We start from the raw sequence: 19,442 nt of genomic DNA, 5'->3' as shown, positions 1-19,442 counted from the left end.
TGTGATATAAGACACAGGTGAAACTAATCAAGTGTAATTTTCAAATTACTCCACTTATCAATGAGTACCAATGGGCATTGTGACCTTTTCTCCAAGCCCAGCAGAAAAAAAAAGCAATGTCTTTTACACCATTCCTACCAATAGCAGCTTTAAAGCTAGTGTTGGTAGTCACGGAAAACTAGCATGAATTTGAATGTAGCATTTCCTCAGGACTCTGCCACCCCCCTTCCAGGTTCAATCCAGCTGTAGATAGCAGCTTTTTTCGCTCTTTTTAAGAACACATTATGTATTGATTGCCATCGGGACATAAAGATCATTTTAACCAGTATAATAAAAAGTGTATCTAAATCTGATTACCAACCCCAGCTTTAAAGCACTAGTGCAGCTAATGAACATTTGGGCTGTAACTTGTTAACTAAGTTAGTCTCACTTGTTTAAAGTAAGGTTTCTAAATCTGTCACTAGTGAGTATTTATTTGTTAGGTAATTTACAAATAAACATTTTAAACCTCATAAGTTAAATACTAAGTTTTAAAATACCCTAACTGAGTTGTTGGGCTTTTTTTTTTGTTTATTTTGGTGACTAGTAAAATAGTAGCTTAAATATTTCTTAGTCTTACTAGTGAACAAGTACTGTCAATATGCTTTTCCCTACTATCACTCGTAGATATTTCTGCCCTTAGCCTATTGGTTAACATGTCGGAGCATTTTGCTGTCCACTAGTTTAAAGTATTCAACTGGTTAACTAGTGCTAATTTAAATATTGCTGACACTAAGGCCTGATTTCAAGGATATCATATAAACGCTCATACGGCGGTCCATACGCGCTGATGTCTGAGCAGATGACGAGGCGCGCAGACGGACAGCCACGCAGCAGCAGCGCTCGGTTTAAAGCCAGCGGATTTGGATTAAATAGCTTGTGAGAGAGCCGATGAGCCTCGAGCGAGGGAGGGTGGGAGCCGAGGGCTGATTTTTATCTTTTACCGGATCGAGAAGGGGAGGAGGCAGGGAGAATGAGTTATTCTTGTAGCAGCACAGAGCCTGTTTGCTGCACGGTGTATTAGCCAGCGCGCGTCTAAAGGCTGCGACGCAACTAAATCGGCTCCTGCGGCGACGAAGCCGAGAGAGAGAGCATCAGAAAGGCTCAGCTCCTGTCAGGTCGCGCACCGATCAGCCCTCTTCTGTTGGACATGAAAGTGCAGCAAGGCTGCAACTCAGCAGACATGGGGATCCCGGTAACTACTGAAGAAGAACTGCGCAGAAATACCGTAATAACGCCCGAAGATGTGCTGGGGCTGCAGAAGATAACCAAGAGTAAGTAACCTGCTGCTGTAATTGGCAGGATGAGAAGAGTAGTTAATGCCGTACATTTAGAGGAGATTAGTCCAAACCATCTGCTCTTGCTTCCTTGTCCATTGTGCATTTCTAATGTATCATATCCATGTGTTAATCTATGAAACACACAGAGATACCATGGACAGCGACACAGTCTGGAGAGTCTCTATGGCTTTAAACAGGACTTATTACTTTAACCAATGTGTGTTACCGTCATCGAGCCCTACAGGTTAATCCAAGGACACTTATGTATGCTGCATGGTTCAAGCAACATGCTGAGTTTACCCACAATCAGCACCAATATGTGTGTTTGTGGGTGTTTCTGACACACCGTGTAGGCACAGAAACCGAGCACTGTTTGTACTTCCTGCTCCTCAAATCCTGCTGAAGGAAATCTGGCTCTCACTACATCCTCACCTAGAGACACCTGTGGCTTTAAAGGGACTGTAACAGGTGGCCAGAGATGTGATCAGCTGATTATAGCTCGTCCCAGACAGTAAGTCAGCCAGGACAAATACAGGAGAAGAATACTGGCAGCCTGCTGTTTCGCATGTTATGAAAACTGTTTGCATGTTATGTCATGCAAACAGGACTGGAGGGAAGTTTTTGTGCAAGAGGGAGAGGGTTTTCAAGCCAGAATGCTAGTTTTTGGTGATAGAATTGGGCTATTGCTAAAAATATATCGCTGTGAGATTGGGTCTGAGTGGATGAAAGATGTGAAAAGAGCAAGTGTGTGCATTGTATTGACATTATCTGCAGTCAATGACACCAACAGTAACAGGATTTAAACCTCACTCAAATGGTTCTTTTAATGAACTTTTGACACCAGAGACAAGAAGCTTATATATTTTATTTAAGATGAATCTCATTTCACTTTCTATTCTTGTTAAAAGCAGTGATTTACAGACAATATTCAATCAAAACTGAACCCCTTTTAAAAACTCTTCATTATTTCAGACAGACTCCCCAGACCATCATATCTGTGGTAATTAGATACCCCCCTCCAATGGAAAGCTTGGTGCCCACCAGTGCAATTACACCTAAATCACCCATGATGGAGCTGTAATCTCCACTCTCCATTGACATCTAAATAATCTGGATTATATCAGGAGGGCTGTAACGCAGCAGTCTCCAACAGCACAATACACCTTGGGTAATTATTGACCCAGGTGCAGACATGTGAATGTGTTTCTTTACGTTGTGGATATCAGACTGGAAATGTTGTTGTTCTGTTCCCAAGCCATTCATTAACTGGCTTTACACAGCAGCAAAATACAATAAAAACATGTAACATGTATGGTTCGCTAAAATGTACATTTTCAACATTTCATCTATTTATTTGAACCACAGCTAAATTAAATTTATGTTTATATGAATGAAACAATGCTTTCTTTTTTCATGTTAAATCACAAGAGCACCAAAATGCCTCCCCAAGGCCCAATCGTTTTGAACAACAGACCATTCAAAACACCTTTACGGCAGAGATAAACATGGTTTGCCGCACCATTCAACACTCATTTCTGCTGCAACAGAAAGGAAATTGCATTTAGAAAAATAGGAGGAAAGAAAATGTCTCCCCCTACAGTGTAAATGACTTTGCTTGTTGGGCTTTTGGGAGGAAAATGCAACCATTTGGGGGCAGCCCAGCTCCAGCGTGTCAGAGTGGTTCAGTGCTGATAAGCGAGGCACAGCATCTCTTTGTCACACAGGCAGAGAGAGGAAGAAACGCGATCCAGAGAAGCTGCTGTGATTTAAAACAAAACAAAAACACAGGACATTATCAGTTTATGTCAACATGATGGATGATTATGGATATGTAGGCAGGCAGACATAAGGAGAAATACTGCTGCTGTAATTGACAGTTTTTAACCTGTTATAGCTTCAATTTCAGTATCTCCTCCCAGACAACAGAGGAGTGAAAACAGATGTTGCTCACTTCTTTGTTGTTGCCGCTCCTCTCTTATCCACCATGTCTAATTTTGTTTCCATGTGTGTGCACTTGAGTCAGGGCAACAGAGTGAAGGCTTCCTAATATCAAGATAAAATGCATCTCATTGTGACCTCAAGAGATTTAGATATAAACCCTGAATTAGCTAAGGAGAAAAGTCAAGCAAATGTACAAGCACTAACATTTTGAATATTTCCGAAACCGTAAGATGTGTTTCATTTATGGTCGTTGCAGAAGCGGGAACATTAAATGGATTTAAATGGAAATATTTCACATACAGCACTTTGAGGGGCTTACTTACTTATGGAAATAGCAGAAAACACATGTATATTATAAAATATAAGTTGTACATCAAAACTTTTTTTTATCATTATTAGAAGAGAGGTTTTTCACTTGTTGGATCAGGTCCAACTCCAATATGTTCCTCCTTACCCTATGCAAAAAACTTCTACTGAGCTAGGTGAAAATGGGGTGAGTATTTTTTCTGTAACTCTTCAGACAAACATGAAAATAGGCTGGACAAATCATAACAGTTTGGTAGAGTCTAAAGTTAGATCTTGGCAACCCTAGAGCTCCTGATCCCCGGCCAAAGTGTGTGTGAGCAGGGTTTCAGACTGAAAGCAGCCCTGCTGTTAAATAACTGAAGGGTCTGCATTGGTTTGTTAGTGTTGTATAAGATATGGAGGTCAGATGGTAAAATATAGCATTGCAGTTTGTAGAGAGGGTTATATAGCTTCAGTAATTTATCAGAGTTTCATCCTTTGTGAAGTGAAAGAAGGCTTTTACGTATTAGTTTTTTACATCAAAAATGTGTGCTTACACGCACGTGATTGGTCAACGCAGATGCAGCAAAAGATGATCCTACTTCCTCTCTTTTTGCAGTTGTTTTCCAAGAGCTGTGTCTATAAACAACTAGACATAGAAATATATTTTCTTCATGCATGTCTCAAGCATTCACTGTATAAAGCAGGGGTGTAGTCTCATTGATGTCACCCACTGGTTTCTGAAGATGGGCTTTGGAGCTAAACAATAGCAGTCGCTACATTGGAAATGCTGACTCAACCTGATTTTCAGTCAACCAAGGAGGTGGAGGTGGGGTAGACTGTAAGCTTCCTGGCAAACAGCTACATCATGCACACATGTCAGGTACCTCAACCACACCCCTAATTATGCAAATATATGCATCACTTTTAATTTGAAAACCTCATCAAGATGGATGAGTACTTGAAAACAATGTGTTCCCACTTAGATAAAGAAAAATAAATGACCTATTCAGACCGAAGCTGTTTCTTGAATCAGACTGTAAACATGTTTAATGTTGCTGTGATAATGGGCCTTTTAACTTAGGTGTTAATGAGGATTCTTGGGCTTGTGCATGCAGCCTCAAGTGGACACTCAAGGAACTGCAGTTTTGTGCACTTGTGAATTTGTTTCACTTTCCAACACCAGAGGTTGCTGCTTGGTTTCAAGTCTGTCTGAAGGCAGTTTCAATCCTCAGAAATGTTTGACTAACCCTAAGGTTGGAAGAGATATCCTAGACTTAAATAAGAAATATTATCTTCTTATAAACTATGGCACAGATAGATATGAACATAAAACAAGAATCATTTACACTAATTAAGCAATAAAGCATGCAGGTCCAGCAGGGTTATTCTGTGCATTGAGATAAGTCTCAACTTTATTGGCCTTTATTGTTTACAAGTAGACTTGTATAATTGTGACAGTTTTATGATCCTCTACTAAAGGCATTGCAAATTGAGAGATGGAGAAGATAACAGCTGTCATTCCCCCACATCTAATCTTTTCATATGTCTTTAAACTGGCCACACAGAGCTGTAGTGTACACTGTACTTCTCAGAGGCATTCATGATGTCACATCAGCTGCACGCGTGTAATGAAAAAAGAGAGTACCAGAGAGAAGTTTATATCCTTCCACTTCCTGAGTGAAGTTGGTGGATCATTTTCAAAAATGAATATGTTAAATCTCTAAATCTCCTCACAAGGACCCTAAAATAAATCATTTTAAAGCTCTGCCAAGTCAGATCATCTGTTACACTGTGGGTATTTTTTGGATTAAAAGGATCTACATCAGTATGTAATTTTGCCTCATACATATGAGATACTTTGTCTAGCTCCTATTACACTAATGGGAGATCAATTATTTGGCCTTAATAAGTCTGGGACACAGAGCAGTGTTTTATCTACGGCGGTCAGTATCTCCACTCTGTGATGTCTGCCAACACAATGGATACAGCTTTAATTAAAATTGATTGGTGCAGCCTGTTCTTAATCTCCCATGCACAGCTGTCACAAGGTTACTCTTTCAGGGTGATCTGACAACGAGACAGACTGCTTGTTACACATCAGTAATCGACACTCCTTTATACCTGTGCTTGGCTGTAGTCTTGATCAATCAGCTGGTTACAGGCTCTCCCATACTTTACATTCTGCTTGTGTATGACTGTGGCTGTTCAGTGGAGACAATGAATGCTGCACCTTCTCCTGATAGGATGAAGTTTCTGACAGATCTAAATCAGATTAAACAGGGATCCTGAATGGAACAAAGCCAATAATATTCTCTGTTTTTGCTGTTTTGTTGTAGAGTTTGTAGTCCTCTATCATCAATAATTTTCTATCATTTTATACATGTGCAGGGAAAACAATACACCATACCCAATGGACCAACAAAAGAGATTCTTGTTCACATGCTTGGCATTTTTATCTTCCTTATAATATTAATCAATTGAGATACATCAACTTTTATACCAGCTTTATTATTCGTTCCTGAGGCTCCTAGCAGTGCACAATTGCACATTCAATTTGCAATTATATCATAGTTCAGGCAAACTGGATTCTGACCAGTGTGTAATTTAACTAAGGGTCGGGCATCAAAATAGTTCCAGAGAAAACATAATCTTGTGGTTAATATTGTGGGGGGAAAAAAAGCAATATCTCCTCCTGCCAAGTTATAGCAACGACCGGTTCTAGTTACTGGTGAGGACTTTCCTGCGATTCAAGGGAACTGAAGTTATGACTTTTTAAAAACTGATTCTGGTTCTTATGTTTTTTTTCTTAAGCAGGAGTCATGGTGTAAATGGAATAATGCCCAAGGAGGTTTTAATAATCAGGTTTTTATGGACTCAGAGAAAAACAGCAGGGGAAAGAATAATGGTTTCATCTTCCATTAAAACCTGATAATGGACACCTTGTAGGGTAGGACACCATTCTGGTGTATTTTATGGAAGATGCCATTCTAGTTAAATGATATTTATTTGACTGCTTCAGATTGACTATTGAGCAGTTTATTTGAAGGAGGTATTGATTAAACATAACATTAATTTTAAAAACTGACTGGGGTCCTTAAGAAGTTTACAAAGCCTGCCTTCTTTTGCCTTCAAAATAATCATACCAACCTTACTTTCAAATAGTAGTTCAGGAACAGAGTGAATGAATGTTGCAAACTCAAGACATACACCACAATAAAGTCCTATGTGTAAGGTTAGCTTCCAGTGCTACAGAACTTGTGTAAAGTGCATAACTTTCCCTCCCCATGTAACTTGACTTGTGTAACTTTCCTACTTTTCCAACCAAACCATAATCTCCAGCTGAACCTTTCATAACATTTAGAAGGTGCTGTGCATGCTTAGCTTGCTGTTCCTGATCATTGGCAATCAGCTTATTCTGCAATGTAGACATAAGGATTTGTTTTTACAATTAAATGCAAAGATCTAATGTTTGAATATGATTATTTCTGATGAGATTTGTAGATTTTAAAAAGTTTTTTGCCAGGCTTTATCAAATCCACAGCTGGTTTAGCTTCAGGGGAAGAAGAAAGACAGGGGAAGACAAGAAGAGTTGGCCAAATTGACCTCAGAGCACCCACCTACACATTATGTCTTGTTGTTTAGTAATAAATTAGCATTAGAAGAGCTAGGAGATGGATAAGGTTACCTCCAGACAGAGCCCAGCCAGCTGCTTTCCCTTGTTTCAACTCTTAATGCTGTGCTAAGCTAATTTTTTGTTGTTTTGTGGTTCAGTGTGTCTCTTAACCAATGAGCTGCGATCACAATATTTTTCTTCATCAAACCCTTTCAGATAGGAATGTTGTTTTTTCCACTCAGTGCATGCCAATGGAAGATGAGAGAAATGAATCTCATCTGCATTCAGCTGCTCTGAATGCAACCTCTGCATGAACTTGAGCTCCTGCCAGTTTGCCTGCAGGTGCTGTAAACCGAGAGACATGAAACACACCTCCTGACACAGGTGCACTGTACGTAAAGGTATGCACATCAAGGCGTAATGCTAATGTCACTAGCTGCCTTTGGCTATGACTTACTTAAACGTGAAGACAAGTAAACATATCCGCATTGTTCTGCCTCATGTTCTAGGCTTAATTCAACACACTTTCTCTGTGTTGATAGACGGCCACAGAGTCGAACGGAAAGAATAAGGCATGTGAAGTCAATCCCTGTGGTTGAAAGTCGGTAACTCCAGGCTAATCTTTGGGATTAAGGGGCTATAAGTGGCAACTTGCTTGCTCTTTATGAATGCCACTTTGGTGTCAGACAAGCTGTGCGTATCTGAATACAAGAACATGGCATTACTCAAGACTCTGTGCTAATTTTACTCTCTGTCTGACATATCTTTTCAGGGCTGTATTTACTTGAGTGAAAGGGATTGTGTTGAACAAAAAAATTATGTTGCTGTTTTTGATCTGGGACTTTTTGTATGGAAAATATTAGAAATCATTAACATGGTCAAAAATAAGAAATGAGGTATGTGGAAATCACAATAAGTCATGAAAGGAACTGCAGCATTGTGCGTTTTGAAAGACTGGGGTATAATCATGGCAGTCACATCACCTGTGCTTGGGGTCTATGACGTGTTTCCCTACAGGAACAATAGAGTCTAATGTTGCGTTGTAATTGAAGTGGAAGCTGTCGCACACCCTCTTAATATTCAGCATCAAACCTGCAAACTCTGATTCCTTTAGTGCTTCCTGGCTCTGATACAAAACAAAAGAAAGACCTCTCCATCTATGGGTGGAGGCCTCAGGTATTGCTTCATCCGTCATGGATCATTTCATTTGCATGCCACTGATGCCTAACCTGAGATACACTCCTTTGATTTGCTGCTCAGCTTGTTGTTGCGAAGCAGCCGGGTGGATGAGGGGAAGGAAGAAGGCGGGCTAATCGAGCTGGCACACTATCAGAAGGAGTGTTGCTAGGTGACAGTGTTGAAGGAAGTGAAGTGGAGCACTTTTGCGTCTGGAGTGTGCGTGTGTGTCTGTGATTGAAAGATGGAAGGAGAACAGAAACAAAGAACTGAGCTATGAATATGTAAATTATGATTTAGAATACTGAACTGGTACAATTTAGTGTCGTAATTTAGAGGCGAGGGGATTCATTCTGTTCTGTAGCGTATGGAAAAAAGACTAGATTTGTTTTTGTTATGCTATGTTGTTATTTTTTTATGTACAGTCATTCATCAGCATTGATAATTTCCTCTTTTCTTTAAGAGGAACAATGGATGAAGCAACTGGATTTATTTTTCATAACAATGAAATAAATGATAAGTAATTCTTTCTTCTTTAAAATCTTAAAGGAGCTGTCTTTTTAAAAATGCTCATTATTTTTCTTGCAAATGTTTAAAACTCTGATAGCTACATCCCTAACAATTGTACATTATACATGGCTTATCGAGCACATAGTTAGCTTTGCTCATCAACAACTTGGATATAGTAGACAGCTAGCCAAGCTCTTTTCAACAAGCACCTTTCAAGTTCACTAATTGAGTTGTGATATCTTATTAGCTTATTATGTGAAGGTTTGAAAAAGTATCCCCTAAAGCAGTTTCTTATGTCATAAAAATTGTCTTGGCATGCTAAGCTAAACTAACAAAGTGCTAGCTTTTGCCATGTTTGGGAAAGCTTGACATAAGTAGAGTTACTACCCGTCCCGTTTTTCCCAGAATTGTTCTCTTTTTTCACCAGCTGTCCCGGGAAAATAAAAATCTCGTCCGGGACACAATTTGTCCCGTCTTTTGGGTAAAATGCAAAAACCTCATTTGATTCCTTCATTCTATTGTCGAGAAAGGTCCCCCGTGCTTCTGTGGCTATTTAAAATTGTCTCTGTTTTCTTCCCATCTATGCGTATGTCACACTCACGCCCTAGCGCTCAAAGCGGCTCAAGCAGGGAGGGAAACTTGACCGAAGAGAGACAGCAAGCTGAATTCACGCAGAGGTCTTCTTTTCACCAACTTTTGGCCTCTCCATTTGAAACTGACAAGGAAGGAGATGGAGCAAATACATGGAGCAAATTTGTGCCACCAGTACGAAAAAAACGATTTACTAGTTACAATCCTGACTGGGTGACACTGTCAGAGTTTGAATGGGTACGGCCGACCCAGAGAGACAGTTTTTCCGCCACATGCATTTTGTGTCCGGCGAAAATCTCTGTAAAATATGACGGGACAAACACAAAAACAAAAAAGTATCAAGCTGCGGTATCAAACAAACAAAAACAGGCAGCCATTGCAACTTTTATGACCAAAAAAGGTTCACCAGAACCAGTAATAGTGGCTGAGCCCTCCGCCCCAAACAATTGGTCGAGTGTCCCTTTTTTTCAGAAATCCAAGGTGGCAACCCTTGACATAAGATCAAACTTTTCATCCACCTCTCTGCAAAAAGGTGAATACTACACTCCCTTAATGTCCAACAACTTCTTTATCAATACTTTTATTTTGCAGATATGTTTGGCCTTTGCCTTTAGGGTGTTTTTCCTATATTTTCTAGCACTTATTTCTAGCATACAACCGGGCAATATTCAGGGAGTGCGATCCATTTCACCAAAGGATGAACTGTAGAAGCTAGAGGCTGAATTGTCTCAGCCCTACGTTTTCAAGAATCAATTCTAAACCTATTACCAATTTGATCATGAGGTCTAAAGGTTCATAATGTATCGACAAACTGCTGCTTAAAATTCATCCCCAAAAGCAGTCAACATTCTCCTTAGTTTTATTTATCTTCAACTGTTCACCATTATTTTTTCTCCCATCACAGTTATCCCTGCCACTTAATAGTGAATATCTAAGGATCTATGGATTTTAATTAATACTCATTTAATTACAAATCTCTGAGAGACAATACAGTCAACAATCTTCAGTCAGTCTGCTGCATGTGCTAACGTCATAAAATCAAAGTGTGTTCAATGCAGTATTGGAAGCAGGCTCTGGGTTTCATGTGACTGTAGGTGGGACACAGTTTTGTGTGAATACTTTCACTCAACAGGGTGAAAGTGACTTCATTTGCTGTTCTACTTCACAGATAAACGCTCCATCTGTGTTGTTCAACGGGTCTGGCGAGTAGCCACCACTGATTCACAAAATACATTTATCAGTCATCTGCCCACAGAGAGAGCTGCTCACTGACAGCAGCACAAGATCCACTCAGCACACTGTTAATAGATTTTTTACTTAGTGCCACAGACATGGTAATAAAAACGTCATATATTACGCTTTGGAGTTGCATGGTTTGAACTTTTAGACTTAAGAATGTGTTTTCTCATCATATACATGATATAATCACAGTTTAGGGATGAATATTGTAAGTGTTTCAGTAAGTCACATACTCTTTATTACAGTTTTGCAGTGTGGAACAAAACTATAATTCAGTCATTTTTTGTATTAGTCATCTCTAAATTAACTATCAACCAGCCAGTGAACCTTAGAAAAACAGTAAAAACTCCCGAATTATTAGTAATGTAAAGTTCCTATAAAGAACATTTGGTTGATTTTGTTGCCCCTTTTAGATAAAGCAGTATCGTCTCTCTTTGCTGATTTCTTCCTGTACATGTGTAGGGATATATTTTTATTTTTAAGCTTTAAATAGACTACTTTATGTTCACCTCAAGTAGTGTTGCTTACTACTGTGTAATAACTGAGTACCTTGCCATAACTTCATCTTATGTCACTACTACTGATTTTAGTAGCCTTAAATTATATTGGTACATTGTAACCAATGAGTAATAACAATGATCACCAATTACACTGAGAATGAATGTGTCCTTAGTTGTGTACCAATCACTGGCTGGTTCCTGGTTACCAAATAACTCATAATCAAATCTGCCACCATGGCAGAATCGCACTGACTACTGAACTAATTATTGTCTAACAATACATTAATACTGGATCTCCAAGTCTGTTCTTCAGTAACTCCCTCTCACCTACTAAATGGGCCTTGGTGAGGGTATCATAGGGAATTATAACGGCAAATTAAATATAGCCAGAAATGTGTCATGTCCAATAAAATTAAAACTTCTGAATTGCAACAAATACACTGCACCTTAGTTGCTACTTGATGTTCCAAAAAAACATTCACCAGGATCCTCTGCAATGGCAGGATTTGCAATATATTCCTGAGCTGCATACCATTTGTCCCTCTGTCGGCCATCTAGATTTTCAGACATTTCTACAAAGCCTCATTTGCAACAAGTGGTCTGCGGCAAGCAGTGTATGCGAGGGCTTACTAACGTCTACTGAAGTGGCTGATCAGCAATCATACCTTGAAAACCCATGCATTTAGTATAAAACAGCTTTTGAAAACATGTCCATACACTTTAATATCTTCATGGCAGGTTGAAGTGGGTGTTATTTGTGTTCAGTGCTGCATAATAACACGGCCCACTGTACTGTATCAGCAGTATAACACTCATATAAACATCAACACATTACATAAGTCCCTCTCACTGATCATAATGAGGAGGCTGCAATTACTCGTCTGCATTTTACATTTCCATATCTTCGACCTTTTGACCAAATGTACATATGAATTGTTACTCTTCAACGATATAAGAGCAGTAAAATATGCTTGAACTATGCACTATGTTTTATAACAGCAATCAAGTTTATGATTGTTCGAAGCTTCAGTATGGTTTAAATTCATCTCACACGTACTATCCTATCAAGTGTCTAAAGTGTCTACTTGTGTTTCCTTGTTTTTGCTCTGGAAGAACCACATCTTCTGACTAACTGCAGGCTAATAGTACTTATAGTATTCTCAGAGCAGATAAGCTCCTCTACACTGAATGATCTTGCTCTAGAGGGCACTGCACCACACAGCAGCTCTGTAACCATCTCACTGTTGCTTGGAGGGGAAATATAAAGTCTTTGCAGTTTTGAGTTTTAGTTTTGAGCCAGAGGCATTTTCCATTAAAATGTATTTTACACTCTGTTGATGCTTACCATGGAAACATTCAGCTCACATTGAAAGTCACAGTTTGTTTACAATTTAAATCATGCTGTGCGCCACACATTCTGCAGTGCATGTGCACACATATGACGTCATTCACTTAAAAATACATGATATGCATGTCAGTGCAAGGTGTACATGCATTCTCTGCACATATGCATGCATATACTTCATAAATATGATACGCAGCTAAATACCATTTTACTAAATTTGTAGAACTGTTGATTAACTCTGGACGTGCTTCTACTTACATATCAACCAATACATGCTCATGTTGTGTGTTAATAACGCCGCTGCCTATCATTTAGAATAACTAATGTTGGATTAAAATTTTCTTATTTAAAGATGATGCACTAACTTACATCTGTTATCATTACAAAACAAGAAAATGAAGACAACAACACACAATTAAAAGGATTATGTTAAAGCATTTTTCAAACTGATACAAAGAACTGCTTTGTATAAACTTGGTGCATGTAAACATTAAGAGCCACATAATGATGAAATGAATCCGGCTGACATCAGAGAAGAGACATTTAAAAATATGAGACTTCTGCTAGGGGATTAACAATTTTCTTAATATGTCATGTAACTCTTCATAAAGCGAAACATTAGAAGTACCAAGAGATAATACTCAACACCCTTTCAGTGTTGTTCAATAGTCACCTTAATCTCATTTGAATGACCCTCTTCTTCATTGTCTGCATTTGTCTGAATTGGAATGCTGTTAACTGTGAGATGTTGCAACTTAAAAATCCAACTTTCATGTAGTTGTAACAACAGTAAGTGTCAGACTGTGCCAGGTATTACTCAAGCGGAACATCAGTGTAAACAATATCTGGTCCACTGTATGAAACAGTTAGCTCATAAGGGATCTGTTCAACAAGAGGACCACTTATAGACCAGGTGTCAGGTAAAGCATACTGTTCTTTATGAAAAGGTCTATTAATACCTTTGAGCAGGTGGCTAAAGCCTACAAGGCCCATCTGCTCTCTATACCTCAGAAATAAGTACAGCAGCATGAGTTAAGGTGTGTGTGTGTGTGTGTGTGTGTGTGTGTGTGTGTGTGTGTGTGTGTGTGTGTGTGTGTGTGTGTGTGTGTGAGAGAGAGAGAGAGAGAGAGAGAGAGAGAGAGAGAGAGAGAGAGAGAGAGAGAGAGAGAGAGAGAGTTTAGACTAGGCATGCAAACACAGACAATGTCTTGTGTTTTCCTGGTTTCGGCTTCATCGTTGCCCCCCACACTGTCTTTTTAAGTAGGCTGCTTGAAGTCACTGAAGACCCTCTGACCTTTATGCAACACACACTGCCAATAATAACTGCCCGCTTCATAACCCTAATGAGATTGTGTGTATGTGTGTGTGTGTATGTGTGTGTGTGCGCGCGCGCGCGCGTGTGTGTGTGTGTGTGTGTGTGTGTGTGTGTGTGTGTGTGTGTGTGTGTGTGTGTGTGCGCACATGCGTATGCATGTGTGTGTGTGCGCGTGCAAGCATGCATGTCTGTGTTTGGGTGCGTGCTTGCGTGCGTGTGTGTTTCTCAACTAGTCGGTCCATGTGATGGTAAAACACAATAAGCCTCTTAGGCCTAATCCTGCCCCATTGGGAGGGAGGTGTCTCACACATGCTCATACACTCTCTCCCACCCCCTGCCGCCAGAGACTTTATATCTCTCTCTCTCTCTGTGTCTCTCTCTCTGTGTCTCTCTCTCTGTGTCTCTCTCTCTGTGTCTCTCTCTCTGTGTCTCTCTCTCTCTCTCTCTCTCTCTCTCTCTCTCTCTCTCTCTCTCTCTCTCTCTAACACACAAACATACACACTAGTATGCTTGTATCTGTCATCCTGCTCAGGGTATTTGACATTTGACTTTCTGAACCTCAGTGGTGTGTAAGCTATATAAGGAAGGATAATTGTGTGTGTGTGTGTGTGTGTGTGTGTGTGTGTGTGTGTGTGTGTGTGTGTGTGTGTGTGTGTGTGTGTGTGTGTGTTTGTGTGTGTGTGTGTGTGTGTGTTTTGTGGCATCTTTTGCTTTAATATATATATAAGTCTGCTTTAAACTTGAATTTGTATCCAGTTACAACATTTTTTCTTATCCAATCAAACCAAATTTGCGCTTGAAATGGAAAAGAATTCAAAACAGAATGCTAAGGACAACTTATAATAGAGGTACAAAAAACACAAGTGGTTAAAAGGCAAAACAACAACAATCAACCACTAAAACTAATGCATTAAAAGATAAGACAAAGATTATGGATATCACATCCAGATTTAAATAAATTATGCCCATTACATTGCACTATACATGACCTGCAAATGTCTACATACTAACAAAGCTCTTCTTGTTTCTGTGAATAATAGGAATATAAATAATACATGAATAAATAAATAAGTAATTAAGTGCATAAGTAAGTAAGTCAACTCATAAACATTCAGCAAGAATGTAAAAAATCCATCTTCTAGATCTTCACTAATGCAAACCAAAAACGGGCCTTCTTGTTTAATCACTCAATGAATACTGTTAAAAACACACTTCCTGTCTTAATCCCATTGTTTTTATGTCTTCCAAGGAGGGAGGAGAGACTTTACTCTTAATCACACTCAGATTAAGCACATTCTCAAAAAGAGATAAAGACTTAGACAATACTGTTGCTCCACATGACATCTTCTAATTTATGTTGGATGCTTTTGTGGAAAAATGCCACCTGTGTTTTAAAAGAATGTGGAGAGAAAGTGCAATTTGTTCAAGTGACAGATACTGTATGTGTTGTATGTATATATTTGTCTAAATGTGGAGCAGCCTCGTGCATCACTACCCCTGAATAAGTCGTACAGTTCACCAAGGTACAGGACAGGTACATGTGTGGTGGGTACTGATTGTTGTTGTTGAACCACCTCTGATGCATGACTTTTTTTTGTTAGTTTACAGTGGAATGTACAGAGCAGACATGCAGAATTGCTCAAAACAACATATTTCAGTTTCTTGGCGTAGAACTACAAAGATGGCTGTTTATAATCAGCCTGATGTTTTCTTTATTTGCAGTACAATGTACATAAATGAATAAGAGAAACTGTTTGTAGTATTGTTTCAGAGTGCAGCCTAAAGAGTCTTTTCTTCTCTCTTTTCCAGATTATCTTTGTTCTCCAGAGGAAAATGTCCACATGATCGACTTCACCAGGTTTAAGATCCGTGACATGGAAACAGGAACAGTCCTCTTTGAGATCACAAAGCCTCCAACACCAGGTCAGAGCATACATTTTCTTTAAAAGGGCCCCAAAGTTTGGATGATGGTAGTTAACCACTTTGTAAACCATTTTTCCCCTCATCTCTCTTTCCATAGTGTAATTTAAGTTTATCTTTCAGTATAAAATGTTAAACTTTACTGTCTTTTGTGCAGCAGGAGGCAGGAAGCAATGTGACCCTAATGCTGGCCGTTTTGTCCGATACCAGTTCACTCCAGCCTTCCTGCAGTTGCGGCAGGTTGGGGCAACGTAAGTTACAATTTAATGTATTCGCCCCCCGAAAAATTCAAAAGGCCGAATGATGCAGTCATGTTTGGACTGTGATGCACTGACAGCAGATAGACACTGGATGTAGGAGGTGTGTGTGGGCATCAGTGTGGGACGACAGGCTGATGATGATGAGTCTGAACACTCAGAACAGTCAAACCCCCGCTGAGTCTGGAACAGAGTATCAGTCTGTGTTCATCATCAGACTCCTACTCTGTGATTTTAGTTTAATACAACAACTGTTGCATCTAGTAGATCGTTTAGGCCTTCTGGAAGGTTTCTGTTCAACATTGCACTGGAGGAAGATATGTGTTGGTAGTGGTTTTGAAAGGCGGATCTATTGGGGAACATCCGACCTGTGGGTTGAACTTTCATAGTTTTGGCCTTACTCATCTATCAAATGCAGTTATGGTTAAGAATATCTCTAAAATGAAGTCAGGTTACCACTCAGTTCATGAAACATCCCAGTTTGGTTCTTACTTATTTTTATTCTGGTCTTTTGGTTCCCAAATAAGAAATCATACAATCTGTTTGTAACCAGTTTATTCTGCTCACTTATTATCCTTCATGCTCCAGTTTAACTTGTTGCCATGGTTGTGTTTGGGTCAGTGCAATGTCAGCATTACTGTAAGAAGTAGTTGCAAAAACAACAAAAAATAGGCCAATGATAAAGTAAAATGCAATAAGCTTTTAAAGCCACATCATGAAGAAATCTGGGATTATACTAAGGTTGTTCCAAAGCAATTGTCAAAATTGACATTTAAGTTGTGACTAGCAGAAAATTCTTAAGGTGAGAAAGCAGTCAAAAAACAGTCAAACTGAGTACAGGTTGTTTGACACAGCTAGACACAAGATCACTGATAAACAATGTCAAATTGGTGTGCAGAGTGCGGCTAATGTTAGCAGTGCTAGCATCCCCAGCTTTCAGTCCACCATGCAGATTAACGTCCACATGTCTGACCTGGTACACTGTTTGCTGTTTGAGTGGTTATATGCCATTTTAACCAGATACAACCTTCATGCAACTTTATTTCCACTTTATAGATCAAAATACTGCCAAACTGCTCTGTGAGTAGTACAGCATTTATGGCAATGGCCAGGCTAACCCAGCTATTCACAGCGCTACAGCTTAGACACAGCATAAGACCAACATTTCAGGTCTACAGTAATAAAAACATCCTAATTTGTTTAACTGAGTAGAAATGCTGTTGACAGTGCTTAACTGTTAAGTGCTGCTAACCTAGCTTTAGGTTGGCGCCTCTTGGCCAGGCCATGTTTGTAAATGAGAACTGGTTCTCAAACATGTTTTACCTTGTAAAATAAAGGTTAAAGAATAAAAATAAAATAGTAAAATGCTTGCAGCTCTGTCTCCTTCAAAACCTGTGCTCGGCATATGAGCCAAAAATCATGAAGTCATCAACTTAAGTAAAATAGGCAAATATCAAAATGGTGCTTGTAAATTCAACTGCAAAAAAGACAGCTCTGCATTAGGCCATACAAATGATTATTTGTGTTCATGCTCAGTATTATTTCTAGCTTTTTTATATCTAGCTGAACTGTAAGGTCCAGTTTAGAGCCTGTACTAGCCTTATCAAATCCTAGCATACAGCAAGCAGTATCTAAACGTCACCAAAAGCTATCATGCTCTGAATAATAAGCAACTTTAGGTTGTAAAATAATTAAACTGCTGAGTTTTATGACTGTCCACCCCTGAAAGATGTCTTGAACGGTTTTCTTAAACAGAAAAATCACCTTTTTCAGTAAATGTGTTATTTTCTCAGCCCCAGAGGTTGTTGCTTGGTTCATGAGTTGCATCATTACTTAAGATTTTAGAAAATTGTTTCAAAATGTTGATTTAAAATATAGCTCCCTTTTGCATCGTCTCTAAAGTTTGTGTTTTCATTTGCATTTTTCGTTTCATGAATTTCCCCCCTTTGTCTCCGCAGAGTGGAGTTCACAGTTGGAGACACACCCATCAACAATTTCCGAATGATTGAGAGACACTATTTCCGTGATCAGCTGCTCAAGAGCTTTGATTTCGAGTTTGGCTTCTGCATGCCCAGCAGCAAGAACACATGCGAGCACATCTACGAGTTCCCGGCGCTGTCTGAGGATATCAGTGAGTGTCACATCACACGTAATAACAAGAGACAAATACACCCACACAGAGACGTTTTATTAGATCTAACAGGATTTAGAGATGCAAATCCTGAGTGATGTGTTTCCTTTCTCTCTCTCAGTGCAAGAGATGATCCTGCACCCTTATGAGACGCAGTCCGACAGCTTCTACTTTGTGGACAACAAGCTGGTGATGCACAACAAGGCAGACTATTCCTACAGTGGGGGGCCGTAGAAGAAGACAACCCTTCATCATTTACTTCTCCCTGTTTTAGACATTTTCCATTATCCATAAACCTCTTCAGGACCAGAAACAGATGAATTAATGGACGATTCACACTCTTGTCTCTACTGTTAACTCAATGGTTTTACATTCAGGTATTAAGCTGCCAGACCAATAGATTTTCTCCCTCTGCCTCTTTGCAGGAACATTGAATTCTAGCAGTTTTAGCATCAGCGTGTGTGTGTGTGTGTGTGTGTGTGTGTGTGTGTGTGTGTGTGTGTGTGTGTGTGTGTGTGTGTGTGTGTGTGTGCGTGTGTGAGTGTGTGGGCAGCGAACACATGCGGTGTCTGTACATGCTGTTGATTTCAGTCTGTGTACGTGGGTTCCTCTTGGTCATCAGGAAAACTTTGAGTCATTTACATTTTGTAGGTTTTGATAGTGACAAACATGAAGGAAAGAAGGGGACTGTGAGCGTTATATGTCTTAATGAAACCAGAGGCACAAAGACAGAAATGACTTTATTAATAATGAACCCATAGAGATTAATATTCCTCTAGTTTGTGTAGGAATCTTACCGCTGAAGTCTCTTGAATTTCTTGTAGCACACATCTGAATGACTTTGGTCTGCCATCGTTCATTTGAATGACAAACAGAAACGTGTATATTGTCTGTGTAAATGTGTCATTTGTTGTGTGTTTTCATGTTCATAGTACTACTATAATTACTTCAGGAGTTTTTTTTAAGGAAATAGCATATTTAAAGTGTCAGACACCTTCTTTAGCCAGAAGTCAGATACCAGTTTTGATATCTGGTATGTCCTCTGTAGTACTGAACACTGTGTGTACTTTAATTATGATTCATGTTTTAAGTATGTGTGTAAAGTTTTGACAGCGAGAATTCCATCACTGCAATAAATACAGGATTTTTTCGAAATCTTGATATCCTTTTATTCTGCAACAGCTGAAAATGAAACAGTGCTTCGTAAATGTCCTAACTCATATTTAAGGTGAGCACAGAGACACTTTTTGCTCTTCAGCAGCCACAAAGTGTTTAACTCTGCACAAACAACCAACTG

At 39.3% G+C, this 19,442-nt stretch overlaps 1 protein-coding gene across 2 annotated transcripts; it reads left to right on the top strand.

Moving 5' to 3' along the window:
• The first annotated feature begins 918 nt into the window (after positions 1-918).
• On the top strand, positions 919-19,300 carry unc119a (unc-119 homolog a (C. elegans)). Of its 2 annotated transcripts, none has more exons than XM_034700373.1 (5): positions 919-1,313; positions 15,647-15,760; positions 15,915-16,008; positions 17,973-18,145; positions 18,267-19,300. In XM_034700373.1, the coding sequence occupies exons 1-5, from the start codon at positions 1,190-1,192 to the stop codon at positions 18,377-18,379; spliced, it is 618 nt and encodes a 205-aa protein (XP_034556264.1). In that variant the 5' UTR covers positions 919-1,189; the 3' UTR covers positions 18,380-19,300. The 2 variants fall into 2 exon arrangements, with proteins under 2 accessions (XP_034556264.1, XP_034556263.1); XM_034700372.1 differs by having other exon boundaries at positions 1,005-1,313; positions 15,918-16,008; positions 18,267-18,623.
• Positions 19,301-19,442: the final 142 nt, after the last annotated feature.

The sequence above is a fragment of the Notolabrus celidotus genome, chromosome 14, assembly GCF_009762535.1.
Source record: "Notolabrus celidotus isolate fNotCel1 chromosome 14, fNotCel1.pri, whole genome shotgun sequence".
Taxonomy (NCBI): domain Eukaryota; kingdom Metazoa; phylum Chordata; class Actinopteri; order Labriformes; family Labridae; genus Notolabrus; species Notolabrus celidotus.
The sequence above is the reverse complement of the archived record's forward strand: the minus strand, read 5'-3'. Positions and strand labels throughout refer to the sequence as shown.